The following is a 17,321-nucleotide window of genomic DNA, read 5'->3' on the forward strand; positions in this document are numbered from 1 at the left end:
GGCTGACGACCTGCTGGAAAGAAAAGCACATTATGAGCACTTTAGAACATGAGGAAGCGCTTCCTTAGCCAGATGAGGTCTTCCTGCACGGCTGGGCCCTCAGGCGCTAGGCTGCTTTTCTTTAAGAAGGGCAAGGAAGGGGTGTAAGGGAGAAGCAGCCTGGTGAGAATCTAAAGCCTGGGCTTGGGAGACAAGTCTAGATAATACTGTCATCACTATAATCATCACCTTTGTCATCCAACAAAGCCAAACAAGTACCAGTCTGAGCTCCCACCTAAGTACGAGCACTGCCAGTGGCCACGGACCTCGTCATGCAACATCCGGAAACCTAGAAAAGCTGGGCTGCCTGTCTGTGAACTGCACTCTATGAACAGCAGGGGCCAGCAACCTCCACGGAGAGCTGCAGCCTCAGGGAGCTGTGGCCTCAGGGAGCTGCAGCCCCAGGGAGCTGTGGCCTCAGGGAGCTGCTGCCCCAGGGAGGTGCTGCCCCAGGGAGCTGCGGCCTCAGGGAGGTGCTGCCCCAAGGAGCTGCGGCCTCAGGGAGGTGCTGCCCCAGGGAGGTGCTGCCCCAGGGAGCTGCGGCCTCAGGGAGGTGCTGCCCCAGGGAGCTGCGGCCTCAGGGAGCTGCTGCCCCAGGGAGGTGCTGCCCCAGGGAGCTGCGGCCTCAGGGAGGTGCTGCCCCAGGGAGCTGCGGCCTCAGGGAGGTGCTGCCCCAGGGAGCTGTGGCCTCAGGGAGCTGCTGCCCCAGGGAGCTGCGGCCTCAGGGAGCTGTGGCCTCAGGCAGGTGTGGCCTTAGGGAGCTGCGGCCTCAGGGAGGTGCTGCCCCAGGGAGCTGTGGCCTCAGGGAGCTGCTGCCCCAGGGAGCTGTGGCCTCAGGGAGCTGTGGCCTCAGGCAGGTGTGGCCTTAGGGAGCTGCGGCCTCAGGGAGGTGCTGCCCCAGGGAGCTGTGGCCTCAGGGAGGTGCTGCCCCAGGGAGCTGTGGCCTCAGGGAGCTGTGGCCTCAGGCAGGTGTGGCCTTAGGGAGCTGCGGCCTCAGGGAGGTGCTGCCCCAGGGAGCTGTGGCCTCAGGGAGGTGCTGCCCCAGGGAGCTGTGGCCTCAGGGAGGTGCTGCCCCAGGGAGCTGTGGCCTCAGGGAGGTGCGACCTCAGGGAGCTGTGGCCTTAGGGAGCTGCGGCCTCAGGGAGGTGCTGCCCCAGGGAGCTGCGGCCTCAGGGAGCTGTGGCCTCAGGCAGGTGTGGCCTTAGGGAGCTGCGGCCTCAGGGAGGTGCTGCCCCAGGGAGCTGCGGCCTCAGGGAGGTGCTGCCCCAAGGAGCTGCGGCCTCAGGGAGGTGCTGCCCCAAGGAGCTGCGGCCTCAGGGAGGTGCTGCCCCAGGGAGCTGCTGCCCCAGGGAGCTGTGGCCACAGGGAGGTGCTGCCCCAGGGAGGTGCTGCCCCAGGGAGGTGCTGCCCCAGGGAGGTGCTGCCCCAGGGAGCTGCGGCCTCAGGGAGCTGTGGCCTCAGGGAGCTGGGACCCAGCTCCACCCAAGGGGGCTTTGTGGAGTTAGCCTTCCTTCTCCTTTGTTCAGAAGACAACCCGTTATTAAGAACCGCATAGCACCTCCTTGCCCCCAAAACAACCTCAGACGTCAATTTCTACAGAAAAAACCCCCAATAACCCCGTGTTTGATTTTCCCTGTCCACTGAGATAATCTCTGAACCCAGAGCCTTTTGGGTCCCAAGAGAACCCTAAGCCAGCTCTGCACTCCTGCCCTCCACCAGGGACCTGAAGACAACAACCTCCATGACGATTAAAAAAAAATAAAAATCTATCTATCTATCTATCTATCTATCTATCTATCTATCTATCTATCTATCACCTAAATTGGCGTTAGGTTCCCTAGGTTGGGTCTGAAATTGAAGAATGAACATCCCACCCTCACTGCTGTGAGAAGGCAGATTTTGTGGGCACCAATGAACAATGTCAGAAAACCAGATCTTTCATCGGTCAAATGCCTGTCTCTTCCTTGTAGAACGTAGGCAGACAAAGTATTACTCTGTTGTGACCATTTTCTCTCTAATTCTCTCTCTAAAGTATTAAGAATCTTGGTTCGACAGTGGCTTCACTAGGCTGAGCGGTAGGAAGGGGCACAGACAGACACAAAGCGTGGCCTCTGCCTCGTGTTAGCACGCAGACTGGGCGCCTGCATGAATGAGTGAAGTCTGGGTTTGAATTTCTGCTAATTCTCTGGCGGTGGCATTATAGGGAAGTCACGCCCCTCTCTGAGCCGTGGCTTCCTAACCTAGCGACATTATCTGGGGACTCCTCTCCAGGGCTGCGGCGGGCCTCAGGCAGAAGGGGCAGTGAAGGCTGTTCACCGGTGTCCTCAGCAGCTGGGACGGTCTCACAGTTGCTTTCAGGTTTCTATCTAAGTATCTCGTGTCTGGCAGGCTTGGAAGACCCCAGAGGAGGCCACACAGGTGTGTTTTCGCACACGAGGAGGGAGAAGCAGGCACTGCTCAGCAAGACCCAACCTGCTTAGAACAGCCCAGGACTGGAAGGCGCGAGCCCCAGATGCCACCGCAGAACGAGAGGGAGAGGAAGTTGAGGGCGAGATGTACGCGGTGCCACGTACTACACGGGGCCCTTGAATCCTCTCCACACCTTTGTAAGTGGGGCTTATGAGCCCATTTTCTCTCTAATGGCTTACTAGGGGCACTGAAGCTTACAGATAACGACATGTAACAAGACCAAAAGGGGAAGAACCAGTATTATTCGTGCTCTTATCACATATCAGGCACCACACGCCAAGTGCTTTATAAACATTTCAAATTTCAAGTTCATAACAACCGTAGGAAGCAGGGTTTATTAGCCCAAGGCCACAGAAGGCAGAGCAAAGACCTAATATAATAAAGATCTAGCTGCCCCCAAACAAATGCCTTTTTCACTATAGCAAATTGCCTCCCCCCAAAAGCGGGAGGATGGAATTTCCTGACACAGAGAGGATTTCGTAGAAAACGTCACAATTAGCTGGCAGCAAGGGGCCTTGTGTGGAGCTAATGGGCTGAGCAGACGGTGGAGACGCTGCCTGAACCGGCACCAGGGCTCACGGCTGAAGCACAGTCGGAGTTGCAACTGCCGTGACAAGGAGCCAATGACAGAGACACCGACTTTGGATGAATCCCGCAAACATAATGTCGAGGAAAAGAAATCATGTACAAAAGCACATACTGTATGAAGTGCACACACAGTGAAGTTCAAACTCAGGCAAAATTGCCGTTGTCACAGATGCTGACACCCTGGTTGTCCAGGGGAGGGGTGGGAGGGATACAGTTTCCATCAGGACACCGGGTCCTGGCTTTCACATGTGTAGAAGCCCCTCCAGAGGCACATCTCTGGATCTGTGCACGGAGTGGCGCCTCAGGTGACGAAAAAGTGTAATTCTCCATGGGCCCAGAGTCTCCCCTCCACCGAAGGTCACACCCACAGAAGCAGGTCAGGACACGGCCAACAAACCCTGATGGGGCAACTGTGACTTCTGAGAGTTTCAAATCAGGCCACTTGCACACTGTGACCACACCCCCCAAACTAGCTGGTGACCCCCACAAAGACCTCCACTCACTCTGAGTGACTACCTGACACTGAGGATAAACTATTTCCTCAGAATGGGTCACAGGTTTCTTATGTGAAAATGAGGTGGATTAACTGATCTCCTTGCGATTCTATGGAGAATTTATTAGGTTGGTACAAAAGTAATTGTGGTTTTGGCATTGTTGAAATTTGCCATTTGATACTGGAATACATTCTTAAATGTGATTATGTTACACATCATTTTAATGCACATTTCTTGCTTTATGTTTTTTTGCTAATGACTTATTATGTGCTGTTTATTTCACATTTATTTTAGACAATGGAAATGATGTTAGACAAAAAGCAGATTTGAACGATTTTCTTATTCGAGTTCAAAATGGGTCATAAAGCAGCGGAGACAACTCACAATGCTAACAACGCATTAGGCCCAGGAACTGCTAAGGAATGTGCAGTGCAGTGGTGGTTCAAGAAGTTTTGCCAAGAAGACAAGAGCCTTGAAGATGAGGAGAGCAGTGGCCGAAGTTGACAACGACCAACTGAGAGCCATCATCGAAGCTGATCCCCTTACAACTACACGAGAAGTTGCCGGAGAACTCAACGTCGGCCATTCTATGGGTGTTTGCATTTGAAGCAAATTGGAAAGGTGAAAAAGCTCGATAAATGGGTGCCTCATGAGCTGACCGAAAATAAAAAAAATCGTCGTTTTGAAGTGTCATCTTCTCTAATTCTACGCAATAACAACAAACTATTTCTCAATCGGATTGTGACGTGTGACGAAAACTGGATTTTATACGACAATCGGTGATGACCAGCTCAGTGGTGGAACTGAGAAGAAGCTCCAAAGTGCTTCTCAAAGCCAAACTTGCACCAAAGAAAGGTCATGGTCACTGTTTGGTGGTCTGCTGTTGGTCTGATCCACTACAGCTTTCTGAATCCCAGCGAAACCATTACATCTGAGAAGTATGCTCAGCAAATCAATGAGATGCACCAAAAACTGCAACGCCTGCAGCCGGCATTGGTCAACAGAAAGGGCCCAATTCTTCTCCACGATAAGGCCCGAGTGCACATTGCACAACCAATGCTTTAAAAGTTGAACAAGGGGCCGGCCCAGTGGCTCAGGTGGTTAGAGTTCCATGCTCCTAACTCCGAAGGCTGGCGGTTCGATTCCCACATGGGCCAGTGGGCTCTCAACCACAAGGTTGCCGGTTCGACTCCCACAAGGAATGGTGGGCTGCACCCCCTGCAACTAACAACGGCAACTGGACCTGGAGCTGAACTGCGCCCTCCACAACTAAGATTGAAAGGATAACAAAAAGTCCTGGACTTGGAAAAAGTCCTGGAAGTACACACTGTTCCCTAATAAAGTCCTGTTCCCTTAAAAAAAATAAAAAAGGGGAAAACATGTTGAACAAATTGGGCTGCAAAGTTTTGCCTCATCTGCCATAGTCACCTGACCTCTCGCCAACTGACTACCACTTCTTCAAGCATCTCGACAACTTTTTGCAGGGAAAATGCTTCCACAACCAGCAGGATGTAGAAAATGCTTTCCAAGAGTTCGTCAAATCCCGAAGCATGGATTTTTATTCTACAGGAATAAACATACTCATTTCTTGGCATAAATGTGTTGATTGTAATGGTTCCTATTTTGATTAATAAAGATATGTTTGAGTCGAGTTATAATGATTTAAAATTCAAGGTCCAAAACTGCAATTACTTTTGCACCAACCTAATAAAGTAACTAGTAGCTTTCATTTAAGTGGTTGCTTTGAAAAAGTTAGCTGCCTGATTCAACTAAAACCTTTTCTTGCCCCTCAATTATCCCTGTGCAGAGATAAAGTGAAGCTTAATGCTCTCACATCCTGGGGCGGTTCAGATCAGAACTGTAAACTCAGCTCGCTTTACTGCGAAGCTCAAGGCTCTTGGGTGGAAAAAGACAGTTTAATAAACATTTATTTGGTGCCTACACTGTTTCAGGCTGGTGTTGGTCGCTCCACATGGCTGTGGGTGAGCGGCCTCTCTACCACACATCCCAAGTTCACAGCCTAAAATCCACACATCTTGGAGCCATTTCACGGTGGAAAGTGCATGGCAAGTGTTCTGTGCACGACTTATGGGAAGCATGCTCAAACCATGTTCTTTATTTACTAAAAAAAAATCCCCCAGGCTTTAAATTGGGTCCCAGAGCTGCAGTATACCAGGCCAGTGAACGTTTAAAAGCCACCTCCCTCCACGTCTCCCCGCTTCCCACCCAACGCTGGCTGCAGCAGCAGCGATGACAGAAATTAATACCCACAATACTAACACTGGGTGACTGATATGTACCAGGCAGTCTGCTAAACATCTTTCTTTCTAGCGCGTTTAAATGTAAAAATAGACCTGTATCGCCCCCGTTTTATAGATGAGGAAACTGAAGCACAGCAAATGCAGTAACTTGTGTAAGGGTTCCTCAGCCAGAACGTGGAAGAGCCAGGACTCAGGTCCAGCAGCAGGTCCCGAAGCCGGTTCTCAACCAGCGGGCTCCACCAGGTAGGAGCTCCAGCCAAGCGCAGTGCCACATCCGGGGTCATCAAGACACCCATGCGCTGGAAAGCCTTGTCCTCCCTCTGAAGCCAACACTGCAAATTTCCATAACAAACCACACGTATTTTTGCTTCTTTGCTTTAACTGCCCTGCTGAGAAACTGGCCAGCACCGGCTCACGGACTACGCCAGGTATCAAGAACTCCCAGTCTTCCAGGCCTTAGGGGTCTTTCACTGTGCAGTCCCCACCACCTTCCGGTTTCATTCCCAACCTGTCTCCTATGTGCACCCTGGGCCCAGAAACGCTGCAGTGAACTCTTTCCAGCACACGCAGAGCTCTCATGCCTGTGGGCCTTGTACGTGCCAGGGAGGCCCACTTCCACCTCTGCCTTGTGAACTCCTCACCCTTCAAATGTCACCACCCCATCGAAGCCTCCCTTGGCAGCCCCATTTCCCTTTCTGTGTTCCCCGAGTCTCCTGCTCACACCTTATTGGGGCACTTATCACAGTACTTACAAGTGGCAGGTTATGAACTTATCTGCTCTGAAATACTAAGTGCCTTGAGCGGAAGGACTCATGTATTCATTTCTAATATATGCTGCCTGCCAGTTTCTTATACTCAGCAAGTATTTAGCAAACGTTTGTTAATCATATGAATAACTGAATTCTAGAATAAACTGTTGTTTGCTCCCTTCCAGCTCTGCGAAACGCAGATTCTAGAAGTAGGATGCCCAGTGTAAACAAACCTGGACAGGTCGCTTCTGTAGCTCACAAATGGCAAAAGATGTGAACGTCATTCTCTCCTCTTTCAAACTGTTAATCTCCCTTTAAACCTAGAGTCAGGCTGCAGTTTCTGTGGGAATCCACGGAACGTCAGCTCAACATGGTGGCGGGGCAAGGACGCACTGAGAGACAGAGCTGTGGGAGGCGCGGGTAGGACGACGGGGAGCTTGGCACCAGCCCAGGCAGGGCCCTACTTACCTCCTTCCTGGGCATTCATGACGTTAAGGGCAAACAGCATGGCATTGCAGAAGGTGGTCGCCTCTTCCTTACTCGCGAAGTTTAAGCCGTAGACCTGGCGGGCGTCTCGCCACTGGTGGAAGGTTGGTGTTGCCTGATTGTACTTCAGCCCTTTCACGATTGAATAATTGATCACAACCTGGAGGGGAAAAGAGAGAGAAACACGTGTAAATAAATAAAGGGTAAGTGAGCTGGAGGGCGCGGCTGTGGGGCAAGGATATTGTGTCCCCTGGGGCTACCAGAGGACAGGGAGATGGGGTGGGGTCACGAAAAGGGGAAAGCATGGCCAGCCAGCTTATCAACATGATCTAAGAACAGAGAGGATTTGAAAACCAGGAATTTAATTTAACAGATAATGCTGCACCGTCAAAACCTTCAAATGAGAGTCCTGAGCTGCAAGTCAGGTTCCTTGTGTCCTGGTCCTGGCCCTGCCTCCCAGCTGTGTCACCCACGGTGGTCACTGTACCTCTCTGGGGCTCAGTTTCTCCAGTTAGAAAATGGGGATAATAATCCTGGCTCTACTGACCTCATGGGGTTACTCAAATGTCACAGTGTCATGCATGTCTTATCTAAACTTCTAGGAGTCTTTTTGAATTCCTATGCCTCCCTGAGCCCAGTACTTAGAATGCATTCATAGACGGGTTATTAGTTAAAAGGACAACCTGGAAAAGGTAAAGTGTGCCACACACATGCACAGCACTATTAATATCTTCATTATTAATCAATCAAGATATATCAGCTGACTGCCAGGAGGAATGCCAGGCCCAGCAGGAAAGCTGCAGAGAAGACCAAGGCAGAATCCAGACACTCAGGCACTTACAGGTAGTCAGGGAATTCCACACCAGGCCCGCCTGACCTCTAACTTTGCTCTTTACACATTTAACAGAGAATTATTTCAAAGTTCTATAAGACTACATTCAGCAAGGAGGGCTCAGGGAAGGCGTGGGAGGCCTGGAGCCATTTTTCTGAGTCCCCACCCCTCTGCTGGTCAGAGTCACATGACCTAACGTCACAGAACTTATTAGTCATCAGGTAAGCAAGGCCAGAGGCTAGCAAACGTGGGCACTACCCAGAAGAGCTTTTCCCCAGGCTTGGCCAGGTGGAAGGCGGGTTTGAGTTGTCCTACACTGGAGAGAGAGAAAGACAGCAAGAGCGAATGTATACTTAGGGTCCTGGGGTGGTTCTCCCTCTGGGGTTAGCTGGAGGCCATCAGAAAAAGGGCTGGAGGTTTTGTGGCATCTATGCATGAGCAGAAGCACAGTGACCTGTGGTTCAAACCACTCCTAAGATTAGCAGGCACACCCACAGTGACCAGAGCGAGGGGGTAAGACGCTGTTCCTTCCTCCCCTGGTAAGTCCAGACCAAAGGATCTGTGCCTAAGTGTTTCTGTGTTGGGTGCTGCACTTTAGTGGATAGTAACAAAGCAAGCCAGAGGGAAACACTTTAAAGGGAAGGATGTCTGGAAACCAATTACACTCGACCGTCTGTTGTGAGGTATCCAGTGTTCATTAACTGCCAGGTAGACCTTATGGGCAGCCAGTTGCAACTGTGTCTACCTAATGGTTCCACTCCTGTGTTTGCTCTGCTCAGAACATGGACATTCCTGCAAGTCCACTGTGGGGTGTGGAGCAGCTTCACTTCACACGCTTCTCCTAACTCTCCTCCCAGAGAGGACCACGTTTCTGACTGTTCCTCAGTTACTTTCGCCTGGTCTTCACCTACATAGGAAAGGGTGCATAGGGTATGTATTTTTGTTTCTCATAATGCCTACGAGATTCATCCATGTTATTGCACTTGTAAATATTTAATTCTTTTTGATTGCTACATAACATTTCATTTTTTGATATATCACAAATAACTTATCCATTCTCCTGTCAATAAGACATTTGCGCAGTTTCTAGTTATTGTTTGCTATTATGAACGAAACTCTTATGCATATTTTCGTACCTGTCTCTTAGTGGACACATACACTCATTTCTCCTGGGTATATACCCGGAGCGGGTTATGAGGCAGCTGTGCACTGAGTTTCAACAGGTTCTGTCAAACCATTTTTTGAAGAAGTTCTATCAGTTGACACTTCCAGTTGGCATCAGCATCATGGAGGAGTTGTCTATAACGCCTGCGAGATCCATGCATCAGTACATCTGAAGGTGGGTGTACTGGAAGGCAGGGAGGGTTGGGAGAGCGAAGGACAGAGATGGGATGTGTGGGTGCAGTCTGGTGGCTGCCGAGGCCCCAGCTAACATGGCAGTGGTAGTGGAGTCGGTGTGCAGCCCCCACACCGTACCCAGTGGAGGGTACGAGGGGCACAAGTAGTGACGGTGCTCCAGAAGCTGGCTGCCTCCCCCACCGCTGCTGCAGAAGCCAATGGCAGCACTGGAGGTGCTGGGGGCCACAGGGCCATTAGTAAAAAGGCCGCGGTGCTGCAGGCTTAAGAACCACCTGTCACATCCCCCCACCATGGTGGTGGTGCCGGGACCCAGGTGACTCTGACAGAGCGGGGACACCTACCACCGAGTCACCCAAGAGTCAATTTCCATGACAAGAGCAACACCAGGTTATCACCACCCTGAGGCACAAATAGCAGGAAGCACAAACTTGCTTTATAGCGCCCTCTACTGGAAAACAGAAGATATAGCTATCAACCTGCTGAAGTGCTGAACTCAAAATGGTATTTAAACAAGAACGTAATCCACTATCTCAAATGAACAATCTCAAAGTCATGGAAGACTGATTTAAATGACAGAGAATTCTAGATTGCAGTAATGAAGAAATTCAATGACATACAAGGAAACTCAGACAGGCAGTTCAATGAGCTCAGGAATAAAATTAATGAACAAAATGAGTACTTGACTAGACAGACTGAAACTATAAAAAAGAACCAAGTAGAAATTCTGGACCCGAAGAACTCAATAAAGGAGATGAAAAATGCATTAGCGAGCATTGGACGTCGAGCAGTCCATATGGAAGGCAGAACTAATGAGCTCGAAGACAGAAATCTAGAAACGATTCAAGTGGAAGAAGAGAACTAAGAGTTAAAAAAAATGAAAGAACTCTGAGAACTATACTTCAGAATAGGATATTAAACAATTATAACACAAAGGTTAAAGGGGAAAAAAGCATTAAAAATAACTATAGCTACTCCAATTTGACGATAATGCTTGTACCATTATCCCCACGGGGTTACCGGGAGACGAAAGTAACAGCCATGAGAAGAGCTCTATAGGCCACAAAGAGATGAAACGTGTAAAATATCCCTATTTGGCTGTAAAACCAGGAATCTCTGTCTCTCTTAAAAGATTTGACCTGGTAATGCATACTGACTGGGAAACAGACCTGTGAAAATGAGTCTTTTCTCGAGGTGTACAAAAGTTCCTGCGGGCCAGGTTTCCTGCCACTTTCCTAATGCCTTGGTTAACTAAGCCTCCTTCACGTTACTAGCTAACAAGCCCCATCCATCGGGGGAGCAGTCTCAACCACATGCTAGGGACCTGTGTCCTCAGCACGCAATTGCAAGCAGAACTTGTCTGTCAGATGCCAGGACATGTCCAAGTTAGACATCTCTGAATGCATACATGAGCTCACTGAAAACTGCTGCCAGTCTCGCTCTGCAGGGAAAGGGCCTCCTCCCAAACGAGCCCCAACATGTGGTTTCCTCTGACGGAGGACGTGAGGCAGGAGCTTGAGAACAAGGTGCACTTTGGTTTCCGGGAACCCTGTTCCCCAGTCCCGTGACCTTCCCAGGATACTGTGCTACCTCCGTGTGCACGGAGGACAATCAAGAGGCACAAATGGAAGAAAACTGGGCATAATAAAATCAATCACTGCGGGAACACCTGCGATGACTCAGGAACTGCACTAGGTAATGGACCTTATGTCGAGGGCAAATACCAGGATGGTACTGCCAGCCCCTGCCCACGGGGGCTATGGAAATGTGTGAGATGTTTGGTTGTCACCATACTTGGGACTACGGGGGCTATATATCCTGCACGTATGGCGCAGCATGCCTGGAAAAGGCAGAGCTAGAACCAATGACGTGGAAGAACAGGGAAGCAGTTTCCAGAAGGTTTTTAGGAAAACCTTCCGATCAGTATGGGAAAGGGACGCCTCTGAGGAACCAAGAGCTCCAGGTTAGACAGACGACCTTTACTCAGGGGTGCTGAAGAGGGATGTTCCCTTCGGGCATAAGAATCTGAAATGTAATAGGGATATTTTGGCTAAAGCAGGCACACATTCAATAGGCAACCTACTTAAAATAGAGTCTTAAGTTTCTGTTCTCTCTTTGCTAATTGCTACTATGTTGATTCTTGTGGATAGCAGCTAACCTGTTGCTCGATTTAGCCAAGGCTAGACAAACAAAGGATGTCAGAAGATGCTATTTAGGTAGAGTTTTTCACAAATGCTAAAACTACAGATCGGTCCATTTCACTGCCAAACATGTCCTTGTCAATGTAAGAAGACAGCTGGTGGGAGAGCACCGAAGTACGAAGCAAAGTATGTGGTTAGACTGCACAACCCCTTTCTCCGCGTCTATTTTGGTCCATGTCACATCAGACTACTTGGTCTTAGTTAAGCGTACACAGCTATTCCTGACATAGGTGGACTTACCTTGTATTCACAGAGGTACCGACCAGGTACATTCACAAAGTCTCTTATCTGATTTGCCCAGAATGTGCTATTAGGGAGAGAAATGATCCCCGAGTCTTCAAATCATCTTGGTATTCTTAGTAAGGCTTAGGGGGGTGATGAACCAAAATCGTCATTGCCGTATTACTTATGGATACGTAGGCACAGAATAAAACTAACATATTTGTACAATATATTTTCCAAAGCTGTTTCATATCTATTATTTTATTCTGATATGACAATAGCATGGTGAGGCGTAGATTCCTGTCTCTATAAGACAGATGTGAAAACTGAAATTCAGAAGACAGTTTACTCAAGGTGTCATGCTTTGGAGTGTGACAATATGGAGTCAGAACTGGAAGCCAGATCTTCTGACTCCAAATCTTGACCTTATTTTCTTCTGACCTCTTTTCATTGTGTGTGCACGCACGCGCAGTGAAGGTCTGTGGTAATCAGTCACCAGCACTCACCTGCTGGTCCTGCAGCTTGACTCCGACGACTCTGAAGGTGTTGCTCGCGGTGTTGTGGTACATGTTGATTCGGCTGAACCCCTGCTGGCCAGGTTTGATGGGTACCCATTTCTTACTGGTGTCATCGTAGACCATCACGGAAGCCCGGGCTTGGCAGATACTCTGTTCACTGCAGAGCAAGAGAAAATGTCAGTGTCAGTGTCAGCTGCAAAAGGCTTTGCCCTTTTCTGAAACAGGCCAATGGCTGCTCGATGCAGAGAAACTTTCTGATTGCCAGTTTCCAACTGTCTGTGAAGGCTTGCCCTGTGAGGTGATGAGATTCCATTCTCCAAGGATCACGGGGAGTGGACAGGCGGCTCTATGCCAAAGTTTCTGACAGCTTGGAAAAGACTCACAGCTTTCCTTCCAGGAGAAAAGGCGCTTGAATGAGGAGGAAATTAGGATTACTATTTGCCAACTGTCTATAATATTCTAGGCACTGTGTTTAATAAGACAATGCATTAAAGCACCTGAGTTTCACAACTTCTGAAGTAGCCACGAGTACCTCCACTTTGTAGATAAAAAGAGTGGCTCAGAGACTTGGAAAGATTTATACAAATTCACACAGGTATTCAGTAATTAAATTTGGGAGTGTCAACCAGTTCTGACTCTAGATCACATGATGTAGATAATATTCTGCCCAACATCCAACAAAATGCTCAATTTATGATATTATGATAGGGCAGCATCACACAAGCTGTGCAGACAATAAAATGCTTAGGTGGTCTTCTAAAGAACAGAGCGATATAAATCAAAATAAACAGATGGCTGCACCCTCCTTTGCTGACGACATTTACCAAGCAACTCCATCTGTTCAGAAGACACAGAAACCCAGTGAAGGAACAAAAGATACCCCTGGAGAAAGAAAACAGTCATCACTAAAATCAGGCACTACAACTCTTGCCACAAGAGCTAGAACCAATGAAGTGGGAGAACAGGGAAGCTGTTTCCAGAAGGTTTTTAGGAAAACCTCCGGTCCGTAAGGATCCTCAGCAGGGAGAGGGATCGCTCTGAGGGAACTGAGAGTTCCAGGTTAGACAGACGACCTCAAAAGACGTCTCTTGGAGCCCACGGGCGTCTGCATTTACATATAAGCCTCACAGTCTTGAACATTTACTTTTTCAGTCTTTATTTAGCACACGAGAATCCCCAAATTAAAAAGGTTCGATGTGGCTGGGAAAGGTAGGCACACCAACAACAGTGGGGAATGGTCGTTATTATGTGGAAAGGGAGGCCACATAAACGCAACCGAAGAATTAGAAACAAAAAGTTCAGGCCCAACTATTTGGGCCCAGCTAATTTAGTAGAAGCCAAAGTGTGTACAATAATGGAGAGTCATAAAAATGAGACCAAGCCATCAAGAAATGTCACATTATGGTCACTTTACCAAATGTAAGGCACAGAAACGAAGTATTTGAACAAGAACCCACTTCCTCAGCCTCAGTGGTTACTGTGGTTTTTAGTGACATGGAAACCTCAACCTGGCTGACGTCGCCAGTGGCTAGTGGTCCAGGGGCGGCGCTTCCTCGGGCCCGATGACCCGGATGGCGGATGATCCAGTGTACCGGTTGTTGTCACTTGAACAAGAACTTGGTGGGCAGTGCACACGCGGCCTTCCCACGCATTCCCCGCACGTCACTTCACACAAATCCCTACGCACATTTCACGGTTGTCCAGCAGCGACTTCACGTGCAGTGCTGGGTCTCAAACCCACTCTGAATGCCTACACCGGACCTCGGACTTGCTGCTGCCCCCCAGCTCTGCTCTGCGGTTTAGGAGTCTAGGGTACGCTTGACATCGGCTGTCCAATCCTTGTGCAGAGGGCTCTGTGGACAGATGTGTCAGGAGTGAATTGTAAGGTTTTTTGTGCAATTGTGCTGCATCTTTTTCCCCATAATGTATCACTCATTCAACAAATATTTAAGGGGAAATCAGTGATGAGGAAAATAGGCATGAGTCTTCCTAGAAGACAGCCATATTATACCTTCAGGGAGCAAAAAGGAAACAAACAAACAAAATACCAGCAGCACTGTGCTTTGTTTTCTGTGTTTTGGAGCTGGAAACCAGGCATCTTTTCAGAGAATATGCTTAGGAGGAGTTGCTGGCCCTCCCCTAGCTGAGTCTTGGGGGCCCTGTCCTCATGAAGCCTGGTAGAAACGACACTGTACACAGAATCAGACAGACCTTGGTTTAACTCATGGCCACATCAACAGATCAGAAATCGAGTTACGGGCAAAGCTGTGTCACTTCCTGCTGCGGATACACTCAGCTGCTAACTGTGAAATGGGCAGGCAGGTGTGCACTCCAGACAATGTCCCAGGAGCTGGGAGGGACCCTGAGAGGCAGCCTGGGGTTATTTACCCAACATGGACTTACTAAGTCAGAGGATCTGAGCTGAAATCCCAGCTCTACCACTTGCCTGCATGTGGCCACAGAAGCCCTCCAGACGATTCTGGGGCAGAAATCCAGGAAGGTACTGTGTGACTGGGAAATGCTTTCTAGAATCCCCGTGTGGCGGCCTTGGAGGTGTGCCCCTCAGACCTCCAAGAGAGCCTGTTACGGGAGCAGAGCCAATCAACGGTCCAGCTGCCACCTCTCTGGGTGGCCACTGATTTGCAGAGGACATGCTTTTCCGGGCCCCTCTCCTCTGGTGACCCAACGTGGCAGGACTACGAGTGCAGGCCATTCCTGCCCAACACGGGCTCCTCCAAGGGTAAACGCGGGCTCGGGGCCAGCTGACTAGCCTGTGCGCTGTGAGGACACGCTCGCCCCCTGCGCAGCCCTTCCTGCCCTCTCTCCTTCCACAGAAGCTCCCGCCTGCTCCTGCCCCCTTCACTGACGCCTGGATACATCTCTGCACTCTACCCTACCCAGGGTTGGTGTCTGCTTCCTGGAAGACCCCAAGCGACCGCCCTGCTACAGTGCAGGTTCCCGAGGGCAGGGCCATGCCCGTCTCATTCTCCACTGTACCCTAGAACCTGGCACAGGGCCAGGGCCTCTTCAATGCTCCGTGTAGAATCTCAGGGCTGAAAAGAACCCTAGAGATGGCCTGAGCCACTCTCACGTCCGATATACCTGCCTTCTAGGCAGTCCTAACTGCACGCTGAGCCTTTGAAAGAAAACCACCCGTGACAGGGAACTTGCTACTCTCCAAAGCTGCCCATTTTGTTGTGAAATGGTTTTAGTTGTTAGGCCAGGGTGACACTGCGCTCAGTGTCCTCCGGAGTTACAAAGGTGTCTTGGATAGCCAGTGACAGTCCACAGGACAACTGAAGGGACATCTTGCTTCTTCTATCTGTCATTCACACGATGAGCCCCCCTTGCCAACTGTCACCCTCCTCTAGTGTGTCCCGATTTGTCACATTTTCTTAGTGCCCAGATTCTACGACTGGATATGATTTCATCGTCGTCTGACAAGCAGACGCCAGCGAGTCAAAAACATTTCGTGATGCAGAGATGAATGTGACAGTCACTGCCCTCAGTGAACTCACAGCCACTCAGGAAATGAGACAAATGATTACACACGTTACTTGGCCTGCAGGGGTTGGGGAGCCAGGGGACTTTCTGAAGAAAACGCTGTGAGGGCTTAACCATGAAGAGCTTTCCACCCAGGTGAATTCAGGAAGGGGACATAGGATTCTAGGGGGAGGCAAGCAGCCAGCAGAGGCGGGGAGGCAGCACCCTGCGCTGGGTGGAGAACTGAGGTGTACCTGGGCACCTCACACGCCTTTCAGGGTTTGGATGGAGAGGACATAAGGAAAGCACCCACTGCTGTGCTGGCCCTCGTAGGTGCCCGAACACCAGTAATTATTTTTCTTAATGTAATTACAGCCACAGGTTCTTTTTTCTGTTGTTGTTTTTAACACTAGGTTCAAACTGATCTTGTGGTTAACCACCTCCTCTACCCCAAACTTTAACCCATTTGAAGAGTGCTTGTCTCTGCTTATTTTATTCCCACTGACAAAACCTAAACGCAAGAAAATACCCTTTTATTCTACTTAAGATTGGTCTTGCTTATTGTCCCTTTGGGATTTTGTTTTGTTTTAATGAAATCTCGATTGTTATCCAGCTTTGACATTGCCTCTCAGCTGCATACATTCAATCCCCTTCTCAGCATCTTCACTGGATGACAAAGTGTACTACACGTGGGTTCAAAGGCTTCGTAAACTTCATTTGTCTAAATCATGTATCATTTGAGGAAAGTAAGTTTGATGAACAAATATAAAAAGGTTATTTATTGAATGACTGAATGACTGAACTATTTTTTTAAACACAAACATACAAAACTCCCTTTACTAAATTAAAAGCGTCTATTTCCGCTTCCTCCCCACAGGCCCGAGGTGGATTCTCACGAGGGCTTCATTTCTGACATGCTGCATTTATATGGTCAAAACAACTAGCTGATCTGTGGGGAAAATCAGTCAAAATACACTGTTTGGTTTGTTCTACGCACCAGGTTGATTGACTTTCACCCCCACTCCCACCCCCACCACGGGACCTAACAGGCTGCTCCAGGCAGTTTCCTCGCCTGTCGGAAGTCCGTCTGAGTCTCTGGCTGTCTAACCTTCTGGAAGGCGCAGGCTCTGTGCCCCACCAGCTGCTGGACTCTCGCTCCCCCACTCCCGACATGACCCAGATGAGTTTCTGAGTTTCCCACAGGCTCACACAGACATGCCACCCAGCCACACTCTTTCCTGTGCATGGTCAACTTGGAAGCCCTTTGCACCCTACAAATATATCTGAGGGATTTTCTTGGCATTTACTATAAAAACTTGAAGGACAGAGTGTGAGTTCAGAAAGTCAGGGATGTAAAGTCAAACAGAGAACCGAGGGGAACGGGGCTAACCACAAGAGGCTTTTGGAAAACGAACGTCCAGGGTTGAGCTTGAAAAGAGCCCAGCACTCAGGCCTGTGACCGAGGAGACTGGCCCTCAGCCCTGTGTTCATTTCTGAAGCCTCTCGGCACAGCACTTACGAATTTGTCCTGCTTCTCAGTATCTGCCTAAGGATCTGCCCCACGAGACGGTGAGCTCCTGGAAGGCAGGGTTCTGTTGCTTTCCCCTCAGTAAACCCAGTCCC

The 17,321-nt window shown here is 49.4% G+C and overlaps 1 protein-coding gene across 6 annotated transcripts in view; it reads right to left on the reverse strand.

Annotated features, from left to right (window-relative positions):
• EVL (Enah/Vasp-like) overlaps window positions 1–17,321 on the reverse strand; it is a 141,460-nt gene that overhangs the window by 47,355 nt on the left and 76,784 nt on the right. For 5 of the 6 annotated variants that reach the window (XM_074326938.1, XM_019751597.2, XM_019751595.2 and 2 more), the window contains exons 2-3: window positions 12,204–12,372; window positions 7,069–7,246 (exon numbers count right to left, since the gene is read on the reverse strand). In XM_074326938.1, the coding sequence (XP_074183039.1) occupies window positions 7,069–7,246; window positions 12,204–12,372 (347 nt within the window). Of the gene's footprint in view, window positions 1–7,068; window positions 7,247–12,203; window positions 12,373–13,902; window positions 14,069–17,321 lie in introns of all 6 variants that reach the window. The other variant, XM_074326937.1, reaches the window with a different exon arrangement.

Source organism: Rhinolophus sinicus, linkage group LG03, assembly GCF_036562045.2.
Source record: "Rhinolophus sinicus isolate RSC01 linkage group LG03, ASM3656204v1, whole genome shotgun sequence".
Lineage (NCBI taxonomy): Eukaryota > Metazoa > Chordata > Mammalia > Chiroptera > Rhinolophidae > Rhinolophus > Rhinolophus sinicus.